This window comes from Motacilla alba, chromosome 4 (assembly GCF_015832195.1).
Source record: "Motacilla alba alba isolate MOTALB_02 chromosome 4, Motacilla_alba_V1.0_pri, whole genome shotgun sequence".
Lineage (NCBI taxonomy): Eukaryota > Metazoa > Chordata > Aves > Passeriformes > Motacillidae > Motacilla > Motacilla alba.
Window position 1 is genome coordinate 24,940,610 of NC_052019.1, and position 16,601 is coordinate 24,957,210.

A 16,601-nucleotide genomic window follows, 5' to 3' on the forward strand; every position below is an offset into this window, starting at 1 on the left:
TGTACAGGGAATGAATACAGGCTTGGGATTTTAGACCAAAACATAGGTTCACAGACTAGTTCTGCAATAAGACTGTAATGCTGTAAATTGATCCAATGCTTTGCAGCAATCTCAGACTAAGGAATTTCTAATAACCTACAAGAGAGAATGGAAGGCAGTTTCTCAGGAAGCAATATATATATTATTTACATACATATAAATATAACATGTATCATTTATATATAAAATGATACAATAATATAATGTAATTTAAAATATATGTATGTAATTCAGAGGCAAGCAAATAAATATTAGATTTATTCCATCTCTTCCACAAAATACAGAATTAATCAGATGAAAAAAAAAACTAACTTCTGGATCATATAAGAAATCATCAGTTGTATTGGTTTGTTTTCATTTTTAATCTGATGGAAGTGACACAAGTAAGGGAATTCTCGTGACATTTCTGATATAGGTGCAGTTCAGTTTTTTACTTCACTGGGAGGCATCTATTCCATTTACAATTTTGGTTTTAAATTACATCCAATTTGATATTTATTTGGGCCATCTAGAAATCTTGCTAAGATCTTCATGGCTGGATGGTGTGCCTAAAATACCTTGTCTTAGGAGATGGTGTCACATAAAAAGAGAATCTGGGAATCAGTTGGGAATTCAGCATTGCTCCTTATCGACTGGAGTGTAAAAAATAGTTGATCAAATATGTAGCTTTTCCCTGCACCTGCCTTCTTGTGAGGCAAATTCCCTGTCAACAGCACTTAAACAAGAATTTCCAAATAATGTGAACACAGATGACTGTCACTGAGGAAACATATTTCATTTTAATTAGTGAAGAGTAAGCCTGGCTTTAGTTGTACAGATGCCTTCAGCTAAAAAAAAGAGCAAATTACCAAATCAAATTATGAGAGGAACACTTTAATTCATCTATAAGTCCTTCCTTTCAGACACAATTAGTATATTTTTAAAAGGCATCTGTAATACCATTGATGAGACCTGCATAATAAAGCTGAACCATATTTTTGTATGAGAAACTATGGCTATGTTAAAAGTTTATCTTTTTGTTAAGTCAGTTTGAAGAAAGAAGAGAACTGGACGCATGGATGGAATGTATGGATGTAATGGATGCTATTGTCACTCCTAGGGAAGGAATACTGCCTAGCTTTTAACCTATTGCCACTCCTAAGATCATGAGACAACACTGTTGTACTTTAAAGGAATAACCAAAGGATGATCAGAGAGTTTATAAGGGCTCCCTATATTATTACAATTATAACTGCCATTATTGTAATAATGGCAATACCTGGCATAATGTGCCAGTCTGAAAAGCTTCACTCATGACATGCTGATAAACTTGCCCTGATTTAGCTCTAGCAGGAGGTAACAGATCCTGAAGTTATGGATAGTTCATGCCCTTCCAGAATTCACAGGGAATTATGAAGAATGAACATTTCTTCTAATTCTCCTTTACTATTAGCTGAATATTTTGCTTCTTTATTAATTGCTTCTTTATGCATGCTTCTTTATGCATTCAAAATGATGAGAAATCAGTTAATGAAACCTGCTTCACATTTACTGTAATCATTTAGGAAGCAAATAAAATTCTATCCTGTTTTAAGAAGGATCACAGAAATCAGAGTATTTTTCAGAAGAAATCTGTTTTCATTGGTAAAATCAAGGATTGAGATAGGAAAAAAGGATAAAATATATTAAGTCAGTCAAAACAAGTGAGCTTTAATAATTGTTCTGTGTTACTACAATTCTAAACTGCAAATACACAAATTTAGGTATGTCACTAGCTCATTCTGTTTGTGAAATGAGAAATTCTATCCGGTCAAAACTTCTTCATTCCATCATGGCTACACCATTATAAAGAACAGAAAATTAAGGCATGACTGTATTTCTGTGTACTCAAAGCATCAACACATCATAGGTAAAGAATTTTGTACATCTGCTATCTAAAGTGGTTTTAAAATTAATGTCTAGCTATCATTAGGAATAAGTTTCAGAATACTGGAAATGTTCAGAAGTTCAAAATTTTGTTATTTGTACTACTTACATACATGGATATTAATTCGCTTTTCTAAACCTTACATAGCATGAAAATTAACATATATTATACATGTATGTATTTTTTTTTATTTCCAATTCAACTGAATTAAAAAATACAAAAAGTGATCCACCAACATAATTTGGATTAAATTTTATGAACAACCAGATAAACAGTTGTATCTGAGGAGTCAAAACACAAGACAGGCAGTTCCCAAAATAAAAAAATAACATTCTTGATAACCAAATCTGGATTAGTGAGACCAAATGAGATTAGCATAAGGGCAGAAATATTCCTGTTCAGGACAGAAAATACATGTACATTCTTTTGATTTAAAGCTTTTTTTTTTTTTCTTATATAGCAAAATATCATAACAATATATTAGAGCTGATTTAGGTAATTGACTGGAAATAGGACTATTTCCTTGGGACTTACCTTATCATTCACTACACTTTTTCCATCCCAGGCCCATCCTCGTTTTGTGAAATAATTTACAGTTGCAAATTCAATTAATGCAGAGAATACAAATGCATAACAAACAGCAATAAACCAATCCATAGCTGTTGCATATGCTACTTTGGGGAGTGAATTTCGAGCACTGATGCTCAGTGTTGTCATTGTCAACACAGTTGTTACTCCTGCAAGGGGACACAAAAACAAAACATCAACAATTTTACTTGGATTTTGAACGTTAGCAAAAACAAACCAAAAAATATCATGGTATGCTTTTGAAACACAATGAATTTTTTTTTCTAAGTTGGTGACAAACATTGCTAGAATTGTATTAAATGTTGTATCTGGATTTTCCTTTGAAGTAATTTCAGTTCAATTTCTTGTCTAAACTTTCCTTTTTAAATGAGCTGATGATTTTACTTATAGAAAATAATTTTTTAACTTGTCAGGGCAGGATAGGTTATTGTAAGGAAAAAATTAATAATTTTTTCACAGATTCATAATATTTAGCAACATTAGAGTAATAATGATTAATAGGTTAATGTTTGGTAGCTGGCTTCTCTGCAATGGCTGCAGGTTTGGCACCCATATTTACTGAAATTACCACACAAAGACACTTTTTTTATGATAATTTTTTTTCTTTACAGTGGCTGTCTTACATTCAGTGACATACTCAAAGACATAAACAGGGTACGTTCTCATTCAGGTAACATGGATTGTATTCTAGAACAGCATTGATTTGAAATGACTGATTATTGTAACTGTATTATGTGTCAGAAAACAGGAGTTGGTGATACAGGAAGGCTGTGCATTCACTGTGGCAGTTACTAAAAGAACTTTGCAGTACTTTTTACATAATGAGGATCCAGTAAAAAAAAAAAAAAATCCCTCCCAAAAGAATCAGGAAGAAGATACATGGGAGGAAAGGAAGAGAAGAACTTTTGTCTGAGTCAGACTTAGCAAGCAGAAATCCACAGCCATAAATACAGTCTCCACTCCTTAAGTAAATCAGTTCTCCCACCTCAGGCTGAATCACATGTAGACAAACTAAACTATTCCCTTTGTGGCACACCATTAAGTACGTCTGCAGAATTAAAGGCAGCACGAAGTGATATACTCAGTACACATCAGCAAACCTACACTTCACTCTGACAGGCAAAGGAGATGCCATGGCAGAAATATTAGTAACAGCACATCACAGCTTCAACAAATACACACTCATAAAACTGGTGTAGGAGGCTTCCCAAGAGAAAGTAAAGTCACTCTCCCTAAGCCAGATCTTCTGCTGTCAGCAATCTGTCACCTGGGTTCTGGAGGATCAACACAGCTCTGATTTTCCTTCTGCTACAAGAGAAGAAGCAATTTTAACCACTGTTTGAAAGAGAAGAGAGGCAGCAATTGCATCTACTGAGAACTCCTCAGACTTCACAATTTTCATCCCTCCAGTAAAGATTCTCCATCTCTGAAGGTGCCACAAAGGGTGACAGAGCAAAGCTAAGTGGACTCAGCCTCAGTGCTTTCAAAGGTCTGTGCAGCAGGGAAAACAACACACAGAAGCAACCTGCTGAGTCACACAGGAGACACCTTAGCAAACATAAATCTCTAATTGCTGTTTTTCAGCCTCCATAAATTAAAGAAGTGGGTGGCCTGGAATCAGCCATGACACTGTTGGCATCTACTAGGCTATACAATGAAAAGGAAGCAGCTATCATACAGAACAGAATGAAAATCCGTAGACAAAATATATTTTGTAAAGAACTTAGTCTTTCCTAATGCTTACAGAACATATGGCTTAATTATTTTCAGCACCTCAAGGAAAAGACACCTTATCTTACATTTGAAATTATCATATGTAAATTTTAACTGTGGTCCTGAGCTGCAGATAAATCATTATAATTATACAGAGGTATCAGTAAAGTGAATGTTTCTCAGATATAAGGTGACCTTATCCACATGTAAATATATACAGTTGCTAAGGTATTGCTCAGTTTAAATCCCACTTTATAGAGTAAATTAATCTTCTGGAAACCACATTGACTTCTTCAGAAATCTGATTTAAGATTTACTGCTGACCTTTCCTAGTCACAGTTAAAACATTGTGAATTTATATCTTGTTACCACATGCTACCACTTGACAATTTCTCTAAAAAGTTCAGCAAGTTACACCACTTTGTGACCCAAATGCTAATCAAGCAGCACACTGTCAGACCATTGCCAACATACTTTCATTTATTCTTTCACTCTGTAATTCAGTGATGTTCAAGCTACCATAGTCATTTAACCTGAATTGAATGGGAAAAATTGGACAGAAAATTTCATCTGTAGTATCTGTCAGTTTAGGATTCTCTAGTCCTTTTAGATTGCTATTCTTCTTCAGAGAAAAGATATGATTTTGCACATTATAGTTAATTTGAAAAATCAGTTTTATCAAGTCTTCTTTATGAAAAAGGACTGAATGGAAATAACCTGCCTCCTTGCCACTGCTAAACCTGAGAGGACTGAAAAGTTGTGAATGTGGAAGAACATGGTCAACTTGAAAAAAACAAAATTCATTTATTTCACAAAGATTTAACTTAAAACCTCACAAAACCCATACACTGATCAGAACAAGAGTGTTCCTTATTGCTCATCTAATTCATAACACTAGTGAACTAAAATTGCTATAAAAAACAGCAAGTAGATTGCTGCCCCTACAATGAAGTGGTCAAAAGAAACATTTAAAAGGCTATGTAAAGACTGCATGATTTATCACTATGATGTAGAAAAACAGCTTACATACAGGGCAAGAACCCTCTTCTATAGCCCAGCACCCAGCAGATGTGGCAACTGAATTGATGCTAGAAGAAACAGTCACATATTATTTTGTAAGGGACCATGAGCAGTCATCAGTTTGTCTTTGAAAAAGATACAAAAAATAAACCATCCAACCACCTTCTTTCTCCAAAGAAGACCAAGCATTTTTTACTTAACAGTAAACATCCTTACAAGGTTTGTTCTCAGCAGTGCATGCCTATAAAGCTAAATATCTTCTATCACTAAAGGTTTATCCATTCCAGCCAAGACTGGAGCTATTTGATTGCCTGGGATTTTTTTTTTTTTTTTTTTTAAGGTGCTGCTTTTGAAACAACATTTGCTTACTGGAGAGAGAAAATCCATCTCCAGACCTGCAAATTCAACACTTTGCACTGGCACTAAACTTGTACCTCTGAAAAACAGCAGCTCTGTTATGCTTATAACAGTGGAAGAGGTAACCTGAAAAACTAGAAATGTCTAACTGGAAACAAAGACTGGAAATTGGAGGAGTTAACACATATATATTTAAGCTAAAATCTGTCAAGATAACTACTTTATGCCCACATTTATTAATTACACATAATGGTTGAAGAACATATCACAAAAGGATTGATAAATCACTATTTTTTTAAATTTAGGAAATTAATTTCATTGTTCAATTTTTTTAACAGCAATTGCAAATGTGTTTTGGTAATTAGATATCCAACCTGGTCCAAAACCCAAAGAGATTCATAAATACAAATACCAGCAGAAAGAGAAGATACTTGACCATTTCAGAGATACAAATTACCACTTCATTTTATTACTCCAAGACCAAATTTTAAACCAACTTTTAAACAAAAGTTTAAAATTCTGTATATAGCATGATATTAAAGCATTGCACCATAACCATTTCGCTACACACAATGCTGTTTGCTTTTATTTACTCAAGGTAAATGTGTTAGCAGGGAATGGAATACAAAAGGAGTGTACTGTGATTTTGCTTGAACACCAGCAGGTAAGTGTGAGCAACCATAGAGAGAAAGATTATAGAAAATAGCTCAAGCTACTCTGTCTACCCTTTTCACTAAAATAACAACACCAATCAGCCTTTTTAATAGCTTGGGAGACAAGAACCATAACAAAATCTATTTCCAGAAAAGTTGAATTGAATCAGCTGGGTAAGCTATGTATCCATATGGTGAAGTGGGTACCATGCTGCTTCACTGCATCAATACTGAGCAATGGAACACAATTTCCTATTGAGCAACAGACAAGTTTATTCCCAAAGCCAAATGGCAAATGCTATTTAGCCCAACTCCAGGAAAAGTTGCATGCAATTATGCCACCCCTGGAATATGAACTAGTGTCTTCTCACATAACCAAGTTGAGGAGACATACTGGTTTGTTTGCAGCCAGCTCAGTCTCTTACTCAGGGCTAGTTTTCCACTACCCAATGCCTATCACTAAATTATTATATCTACATTTAGCAGAAATTCCAAATTAAAAAATTATAAACAGAAATGTGTGAGTGGCGGGATATCTCTAAGGGCACAAAAGATAATCTGCAGCATGTGGAAGGAGAGAAGAATAAAGACAATGGAGATTTTTTTCAATGAAATGGGAAAATTTACTTTGTATTTATAGACTTGTTCAAAAGGTCGGGTTTCTATTATTCAATTCCCATGTAAAAATAACCAGAGAACAAATCTGAACTTTTCTTGGGTTCCTCTTTCTGTAGTGTCACAATAAAAATGTTGCTTTGGGTTTGCATGGCAAGGTTTTGGTAGTGGGGGGCTGCAGCAGTGGCTTCTGTGAGAAGCTGCCAGGAGCTTCCTCCATGCCAGAGAGATCCAAAGCCAGCCAGTTTCAAGAGGGACCCACAACTGCTGGCCAAGGCCAAGCCCAAGAGCAACACTGCCAGTGCCTCTGGGATGACATATTTAAGATGAAGAAAAAATTATATTGAGCAGAAGCAACTGCAGCCAGAGAAGACAAGTGAGAATATGTGCCAGAAACACCTCTGCAGACACCTAGGTCAGTGGAGAGGGAGAGAGAGGAGGTGCTGCAGGCACCAGAGATGAGATCCCCCTGCAGCCTGTGGTGAAAGCCATGGGGAAGCAGCTGTGCCCCTGCAGCCCACAAAGAGGTCCACGGTGGAGCAGAGATCAACCTCCAGCCCATGGAGGACCCCACAAAAGAACAGCTGAATGCCTGGAGGAAGCTGTGACACTACGGAAAACCTGTGCAGGAGCGGGCTTCCAGCAGGACCTGTGGCTCCACAGGGGATCCATGCTGGAGCACTCTGTTCCTGAAGGACTGCACCCCATGGAAAGGATCCACAACAAGAACAGACACAGAAACTCAGAGTAACAATAAAATTATCACAGTGAACTGACAAAAGAACATACTGAATTTAAGAATTATGTGAATTTAAATATAATAAATAATAAGACTAATTTTTGTTCTTTCCTGCTTCAGTTAACAAAGATTATATACCTAACTACATTTATTTTATCATTCTTATTGATACTCCACGTGAGTTAAAGCAGAGATAACTGTGGAACTAAGAAAACTAATTTCTGATTTCTGTCACCTGCGTCTAATGCTGCTATTCAAACACATGTGATGCCTTTAAGTGCTATGACCCACTGAAAACAAAGCAAGAATCCAATAAGCTGCACAAGATTAGTTTTGCTAATATTGTTGACACTAAATGCATAAAAATAAACACATTACTAAATGAAACAGATTGTATTCTTGCACTAAATGAAGGCATTATAAACCACTCTTATTCTCTTTCATTAAGAATGCAATCAGATTTATCTGCTAGAGAAAACACATTCAAGACTTATTTAATCAACGATGACGAAACTTTCTTTTTCCAATAATTTAAAGCAAAGTTGAAGCAATATAGTAATGTTAAATAGATGCCATAAAGAAAAGGGATTGAAGAGCTCAACTATAAAATAAGCCTCATTATACCAACCCTTAATGTTAGCCTAGAACTTGAAACCACATTGCAAGAGAATAAAAAGGGAAAAGTAACTTCTTTCACCCATAAAATAACACATGCTAAGTGGTGCTTTGAATAACTAGAAGTTATGTTTCTTTGAAACAGTATTCCAGTGGTTGGTCCTTAGCTCTCAAGAAGGTCATTGATATAAATTTCTCATTGATTTTCAAAAACACTTTGTCAAACCCGTAACTTCTGTTTAATTATATTTGAAAATTGATATATTTAATATACAATGCAAAGATGGGTATCTAACAAGTGACTACTCCATATAAAAACTAAAAATTAAGTATGATGAATAAAAGGAATACCCCCTACAGTTTCTGTATTCTCTGCTGAATGTAGCTCGTTTCATTAACGTAACTGTAGTATGAGCTTCTTTTGTCACTGGATGGGGTCTACTTCAAAGTATCACCCAGATGAAACCTTGAGTGTACCAGCCCAGCTCCAACTGGCAAGAATATTTCAATATGCTCAAAAACCACTGAAGAGCTATAGAGGAACTTTGTTATGAAACTCTGACTAACTGCACATTTTTGTAACAAATTTAGGCAAGAGACCAGAGGGTATCAGAAATCCCAGTGACAATTGCTGCCAGTAGGTATGGAGAAAGCCTGGGAGATCCACCTGAGGCTGTGTATTTAGAGAGCCCATTGGCAGCTTATGCTGACAATCTCATCTAGAGTGTAAAAGAATGCTATAAAATTCCTCCTCAGGGAAAATCCAACCCAACCTAATGAAAAAGGCTAAGCCTGAGGAGCAAATGCTGCATGCTAGGGCTAACGTTTCTCCAAAAGGCAGAGCCTGGATGTGTCTTGTTTCCCTGGGTTGAGGGTGCCTGGAGGGCACAGAGCCCTTAGTGGCATATAGGGTTCATGTCTGTGTGGCAGGAATAAAATACTAGCATAAAACTGCTATGTCTACAACAAACCCATCATTTTTAGTAAAGATATTTCAGGTTTGGTGTCACTGAGTGGTGTGATTCTGTTCTTGTGGCCCTCCTATGCACTTCCCTCAAGACATCCTGAAGCAGGACACTTCATTATCCATGTTATACTAAACCCCCAGCAGCAGGCTGCCATGCAGATACTACTTATTTCTAAAAAAAATATAAATTAAACAGAAAATAAATCAAGAACAAAAAAGAGGTGTGCAGGAAGGAACACATTTCAGGAAAATTATCCAAGGGCCTTGTTATGGATGGAGCACCTTGTTGACAGTGAAACAGTAACAGAGAGTGCATTTTAGGAAGAGCAGATGTAAGACTTTTTTTGGAGAAACCAGTGACACTGTCCTGTATGTATTGGAGTGGATACAGAAAAGGGCAATGACAGACATATAGAAGGATTTGACAGTGTACTTGCAAGGCTGGAAAACAGGAGTGTACATTTTCATGATCAAAAATAGATAAATTCACAGAAAAATTTGAAGAAAGACAAAGAATCTGCCTGATAGCTGCCTGGAAAACCATGGTAGAATTTTGGTCCCACTGAAACTACTGGCCCATTTAATCTGACTTCTGTAAGGCTCATTTTCAAACCTGCAATTTTCACAGTGCTTTGTGTGGCATGTTCTCTACCAGGAGAGACAGTAAATGCTTTGCTGTGCATCATATTTAATATGCATTTGAGTTTGTCCTATTTTTTGAAGAGTACACGGTGCTTACTGATGACTAAGCATACAATTTATGCAGCATTTTTGATGGCTGATTCCACACAGGCAATAATTTTATTGTGCTAATCTCTTTTTCTTTAAAAACAGACAAACTAAATGAACTTTGCTTTGCAAGTAAGAAAGACATTTTTTACTTTGAGAAACACCATTTTATTGCTCTGCTGAACCTGCCTCACAGTAATCTCCAATTTGAATTAGTGAAAAAGTGTTTCCCGAGCCCCCAGAACAGGGTTTCTTTAAAAGAACTTCAGCTTGAAATTTTAGCACAAATAATTCAACAAATTCAAATTTAATTTGTCTAATTTACAAAGAAATTTAGAAATTTGCTTATTAAAGAACCAGAATACTTGGATAATACCAAGTAAGATCTTTCAGAAAATCATCTAAGTTTACGAAATTTACTTTTTAAATAGAAACATTATCATCTTTTTCTATTCTGTAATTTTTTTTTCCTCTTAAGAGTCAAGGATATGAGGACAGTTTGCTTGCATGTACTAATTTCCAAGACCTTTGGGATTCTCAGGAGATGTGTAAGCTGCAGTTGAAAGCTTTTTGGACTAGAAATCATATCACATTCTACAAACATTTCAACTTGAATGAAAAAGCCCTTTACTTCAGAAGTACTTTCTAGCATCTTCAGCTATTGCAAAAAGAGCTAATGCTACTCAGTATACTCACCAAAGACTGTCCTGGCAGGTACAGATTCTCTGTTCAGCCAGAATGACACTTGAGACAGAATGACAGTCATGATACAGGGGAGGTAAGTCTGAATGACAAAATAACCAATTTTTCTCTTCAAGTGAAAATGAGCCGTCATTACTGTATATTCACCTATGTGCCACAAACAAACAAAATACAATGAAACAAAAGGTTATCATCTTAAGAAAGTCCATTTCTTTGATAAGAGAACATTTGCTATATTTATGTGAAACAAATGTTCTAGGGTTATATTGTACCAAAGGTATTTTGTAATAGAAAGCATCCTATAGAGTATAAGAAAGATTTCGAGTACAGCTATTTCTTATTCCCACTGTGTTCCATGAAAGATGAGTGTTAAGAAACTTCCAGGAACTCTTGTATGCACTGAGTACTTCAGCCTTGAAGGAGTTGCTTATAAGCAACTCTCTGCATTCACACAACAGCTCTCTGAGAATTTAATCATGATTAGAAAGCAGTCATGGGGGTCCATCACAGCCCGGCACATGCAGGAACAGTCTCGAGTCTAGCAGAATAGTCCAGTGTTTAATGTGAAAAACATGATGGAAGGGAAACATAGCTGAAACCTGTCTGCTTTACTATTTAATAGACAAAATTGATGTCATTTACAATATAAAATTTAACAAATATCCCAACCCTGGGTTACAAATGTTAGGATTAAACATGAAGGTCTAGACAGCATTTTAAAAAACACTTACTGAGGGCAAGTTCACCTCTGCTATCACCAGTTAATTTTAACTTGAAAGAATTAGCAAAGTGCTGTTTGTGTTACTTGTACGGTACATGCCTAATAGATCACATTTTGCAACATTTTTTTCAGAAGCCTTTAACACCACCTGGAATATAGTTTTCACAGCCAGTAACTGCCTTTTTCTCCAAGATATTTCAAAATATTTTTTACTAACCTGTACTTGACTTAACTGTCTCTTTTCCAATTGTTTGACCTAAAAGATCATATTGATTCAGTCTTGAGCCATCTGGTGCCACTTGCACTGAATCTGAAGCATTGTAAGTCCAAATGTATGTCACTTCTGAAGTTGTGTATGCATCTGTGGGAAACAAGGTAAAATATTTCATCAACAATTTAAATTAAACAGCATCCATCAAAACTCACAGAATTACAAGAGCTACTTATTTTTCAACTAAAACTCACCCCAAAGAATTTAAAATTATGTGGTAAAAATATCTTTTGTTGTTTAAAATAGCTTTACTATAAAGTGCCTATTGTAGCATGGGAACAGGGCACTCACTTGTGATCTTACTAACCACAATTTATTTCCATTAAACTACAAACAACATCTCTTCTACACTGTTAAAAGACTTGTCAGAGATTAGTTATTATATGTATCCTATAATTTGTGATAAGGCAGATGAAAAGAAGAACAATTTGCAAGATTTAGGACACACAATTTTTTTAAAATTTCATTCTTGTATAGTTCTGACCTTCCATTGTCTCTGCGCTCAACTTCGGGGATGTATGACAAGAATTTTATTATTAGTTGAAATCCAGACTTAAATATGGGAAGCCAGCTGTGAAAACACCTTGGTACCTTGTTCTGCCTACCCTCTTAAATCTCACTGGTGTCCATCATTCTGGGGGACACACCAACATTAAACAGGCTGCTCTCTCAGTACATTCATGATCAAACATACATTTAGCCTGGTCTCTCAAAATAAACTAGTATGAAAGCAAATCAACACTGTATTTTGAACAGCCCTAATGCCTCTCCAGTAAGTAAGGAAAAAAAAAAAAACAAAAACAAAACCAGTATGTCCTGAAAGTTTTTCCACTCTAAATGCAATTAACAAATGGAATATGAAAGAAAAAGGGTAAACCACGGATGGAGGAAGTTGGGTGTTCATTTTGATTGACTGAGACAAGTACATTTTAAATCCTACACCATAATTGCAGTGCAATTAAAAAGTAAAGCATCATTACTGTTGGTCTGCAAACATTTTCACTTGAGAAATCTCTAGAGGCTCAGAAAGTAGCTTCTTCATGTAACTAGCTGTAAATTGCATGACTAACAAAATCTAGCAGGTGGGTAGCAAGTAGAGATTTTTAACACTTCCCATGTATCCTTCCAGCTTTACACAAAAATATCTCTGCTTTAATGCAAACCAGCAGTATGGCAAATTGTTGATTTGTCTCCATTCTCTTCACTGTCAGCTAGACTTTTTGAAAAGAATAAAGAAAATCAATCTATTAAGCTACAGCTTCTGCCATACATTCAGTTTTTCTCTTATGTATAAAAAGAGACATTCATACATGCTGATGATCCTCCTAGCAACGTAAGATTAGCAGCATATGAAGAGCTGTGACAAATATATACCACTGGCAAACTTGCCTTGGTTAAACCAAAATCCTCAGGATTCCTGCTTATTTTCACCACTATTCATCATTCAGATTCTATCCCAGAATAAAAGCTGAAAAATGCACAGTTGTCTAGAATAGAGTCCTAGGTAAAGAAATAAAATGTGTGTGAAGCCATTCAAAATGAACAGAAATAAGAGTCCCCTGAATGTGCCAACAGGATGGGGCACAGGTGACTTTGAGGGAAATGAAATACACTTTTTTAAAAATCACATTGCTCACATTCAGAATTCCTCTGATTATTAGAAAATCACAGGCAGGGAAAAAGAGCAAGCTGCTAAGAAAAACAAATAATCAAGACCAAAAAAAAGACAAAAAAGGAAGTGGTTCACATAAAGTCTAATACACCTACTCATAAAGGTTTCCAACCTAAAGCTGATCCTGAAGGAAGCAGCCTTTTGGCCTGAGTACAAGTTCCATTATTATGGGAGTTTTCAAGCTGTTTTGAGGCTATATAGGAGGGTTTTTTTTCCCTGCAACACCTTATAAATCCAACATGCCTTGCTGGGTACATATATGTAAATATTATTAGTCAGCAGTCGATTTTGGCTAACATCTGTAGTGTAATTTAGGCTGCATTATGCATTACAAATACTGAGGGGGCAAGAAAAGACTCCATGATGCAAATAGTATTCATTTTAATGATCTTTTATCTCCATAGCTAAGATTCCTTCAAATGTGGAAACATCATCAGAAGCACAGGCTTTGTTTAATTTGCCACAAACTCCAAGGAAAAGGGATATTGGAGCATGATGGAGAGAGTGTGCACAATAGCACAGTGCTATGACAAGCATCATGTGGTCAAGAAGGTCCTTAGTGGCAGTATATCCCATGTTTTGTATTCTGTGGTTGCTAAAATTATTGTAAAGTCAGCCAGAATTTATAGGCTTTAACTTGTTACCTCAAAAAACCTCAATTTTCTATCCTGGGCCCAGCAGAGAATGTAGGCTGCAGCCAAAGGAAAAAAAAATAAAGCTTTTAGTGTAAAACATGAAATATATATAATGAAGAAGAAGAAGAATGGCCGTAATCTAAGACAGTGGAATAATGCTGCTGTTAAAAATAATACCAGTGAGGTCAAATTCCACCTGTCTGTAACATGCAGATTCACTAAAGAATGAAATTTTTTACCACATAAAGCCCTTTGTTATTGCCTTTCTTGAGTAAGAACATTAAAAATATTGTTAACAATAAAGAAAAAATAATTTTTGGTGATAAATTTAAAAAACCCACTCACTGAATTCCTTGATCTGCTCTTTGTTAATACTACACAGGCTGTGTGCATCCAGTTCTGTGTTCGTCAGTGTGATTTGCACACTGCAATGAAAGTAGACCAGTGCAGAGTTTTGATCACGTGCAGGGTGCTTATTGTTAACTGGAGTAATGAAATCTTTAAAATACACTAGAAGACACAATACTTGAATAGAGAAAAGAGATTTTGATGTGTCAAGTTACAGATTTTTTTTTAAGTCCCGTCTCGTGGTTTGTATTTCTCATGTAACAATTTACTGAAACAAAATTATGCTGAGAAATGTTAGATATTAACTAATCAGAGGCTCTAATTCCCATTATATACTTACAGCTGCCAAATTTCAGTGGGCACGAGTGAGCATCCATAGGGAAGTCCTCCAAGTGCATTGGACATTCAGCTTGGACTGTAAGCCTAAAAGGCAAAAGATCTCTATGCATTGAAGTAATTTAGCAGGACAAGAAAATCAGTTCCACAGCAATTAAGAGTTCATGCCAATTTAGTAGACTGAATTGAAATTTTGTATTAAACTAACAAGAATTTAAATCAGCTTTTACTTCTTCCATTTGATGTGTTCTTTTGAAAGGCATTTACTTATCATATCAAGAACCTGTAAAAGCTGACCTCAAAATTATTACAAAGGTCATTTACAGAAAAATACAAATTAAGTACTGCCAGGCTGTTAAGAAAAATAATTTTCTTTTAGAATATTCTATGGTACATATGTGCTACTACAGCTCTTAAAGGCTTGTTAAAAAGCATCTAAAATACAATTAACTTGCCAAAGAACCCTACTCCAGTCTTTTGAATTCAACTTTTTTTTACAGTTTGAAGGGTAGATACAGAGAAAAAATATTTGTGTTCTTTCAAAAGATTGCTGCTGCTCATTCTCCCTGTTACTAGTGATTATTCTTTATATTTATGTAAAGTGTGACAGTATGTTAACAAAGCATCCACTTTTGCCCATTTTGTGAAATATCCCAGTTTTGTATAGGGGGATTACTATAATAAAAATAATTTAAAACAATTTGAAGAAACCTTTTCATGGACTTCTCCATTATTTTTAATTTTTTAAAAAAGCCAAGAAAAAACCCTATGTTTCCCCTTCCTATGCTTTAAGTCTTCTCTAGGTAGAGACTTTTTTCTGTATGCCTTTTCTTCCTCTTCATCCAGCCCCAAACATCAGTTACATCCTTCTGCATTCCCAGTGATTCCTAGTCATTGTATTCTCTCGCCATATTCTCCCAGCCTTCCACCAAAAAATATTTCATATTTCTACTCCTCTGCTCCCCAGGAATGTTTATCTGAATTCAAAGGGCACTGAGAGATAAGAATCAGCAAGCCGCTGAAGGCAAAGGAAAGAACTGCATGAGCTTCTGATGTAAATCACACAATCATTTTCTGCAGACATGATAAAAATAGCTGTTTAAAATCTAGGCAAAACAGTTAGATCAGTGGACACATTAACCTCATACCCTGAGAACCAACATAACAAAAATGCTTAGTCAATTATAATTAACCTGACCCAGCTTATGCTTCATAATGGTTTCAAACAGTATTTCCCATAATTTATAGTATATGATTATCATACTCTCTGGAGAAAGAGAATTTCAGTCAGCTTTGACAGATAATTCTCAAATATTGATTTGGGCCAAAGCAAAAATACAACGTAGGGAGCCTGAATTTCATTCAAGCAAACTTTTCTGAATCTCTCCAAGCACCATGTCATCCAATATCATCAGCAGTCTGCCCATCAACACTCAATAGTGTCAGGGTTTCAGAGCTGGGCAGTAAAACTGGATTTCAGGGATGCTGGCATGGCTGCATGGAAAAAGTACCACAGTACATCTTAACTTTGAAGCTCACATTTTCTATCTTAGTTAGGCTCGGGTTTTAAAGTCAACATTCATGACAACTTCAATTTATTAAGTATTCTCCAAGAAAAAGAAAAAAACTAAGTCAAGGGCTACTGGAAACTTGGGTAAAATATTCAAAAAATTCATATAGATAACATTATTGCCAAAAGAGTTACCAAAGAAGAAATCAGTCTCATAAAAATGCCACTAATATCTGTCTATACATGACTTTTTATAATTTTTCATATTCTATATTCAATTTTCTAAGAAAATTTAATACATTTTACCAGGCACAATATTTATCTTAGCTACAAATGATACACAAGATAAAAAATTAAAATTTTAAGTTAAATATTTTAATTATATAGAATAAAAACAGTAATTACCAGTAAGACATATTTTCCCTTTAGCTCTTGCTGGAAAGGATTTGAGACCTTATTACCTCT

The 16,601-nt window shown here is 35.4% G+C and overlaps 1 protein-coding gene across 3 annotated transcripts in view; it reads right to left on the reverse strand.

The window, feature by feature from the left end:
- Window positions 1–16,601, reverse strand: part of GABRA2 (gamma-aminobutyric acid type A receptor subunit alpha2) — a 65,263-nt gene that overhangs the window by 8,610 nt on the left and 40,052 nt on the right. For all 3 annotated transcript variants that reach the window (XM_038134871.1, XM_038134870.1, XM_038134869.1), the window contains exons 6-9: window positions 14,631–14,713; window positions 11,582–11,725; window positions 10,638–10,790; window positions 2,480–2,682 (exon numbers count right to left, since the gene is read on the reverse strand). In XM_038134871.1, the coding sequence (XP_037990799.1) occupies window positions 2,480–2,682; window positions 10,638–10,790; window positions 11,582–11,725; window positions 14,631–14,713 (583 nt within the window). The remainder of the gene's footprint in view (window positions 1–2,479; window positions 2,683–10,637; window positions 10,791–11,581; window positions 11,726–14,630; window positions 14,714–16,601) is intronic.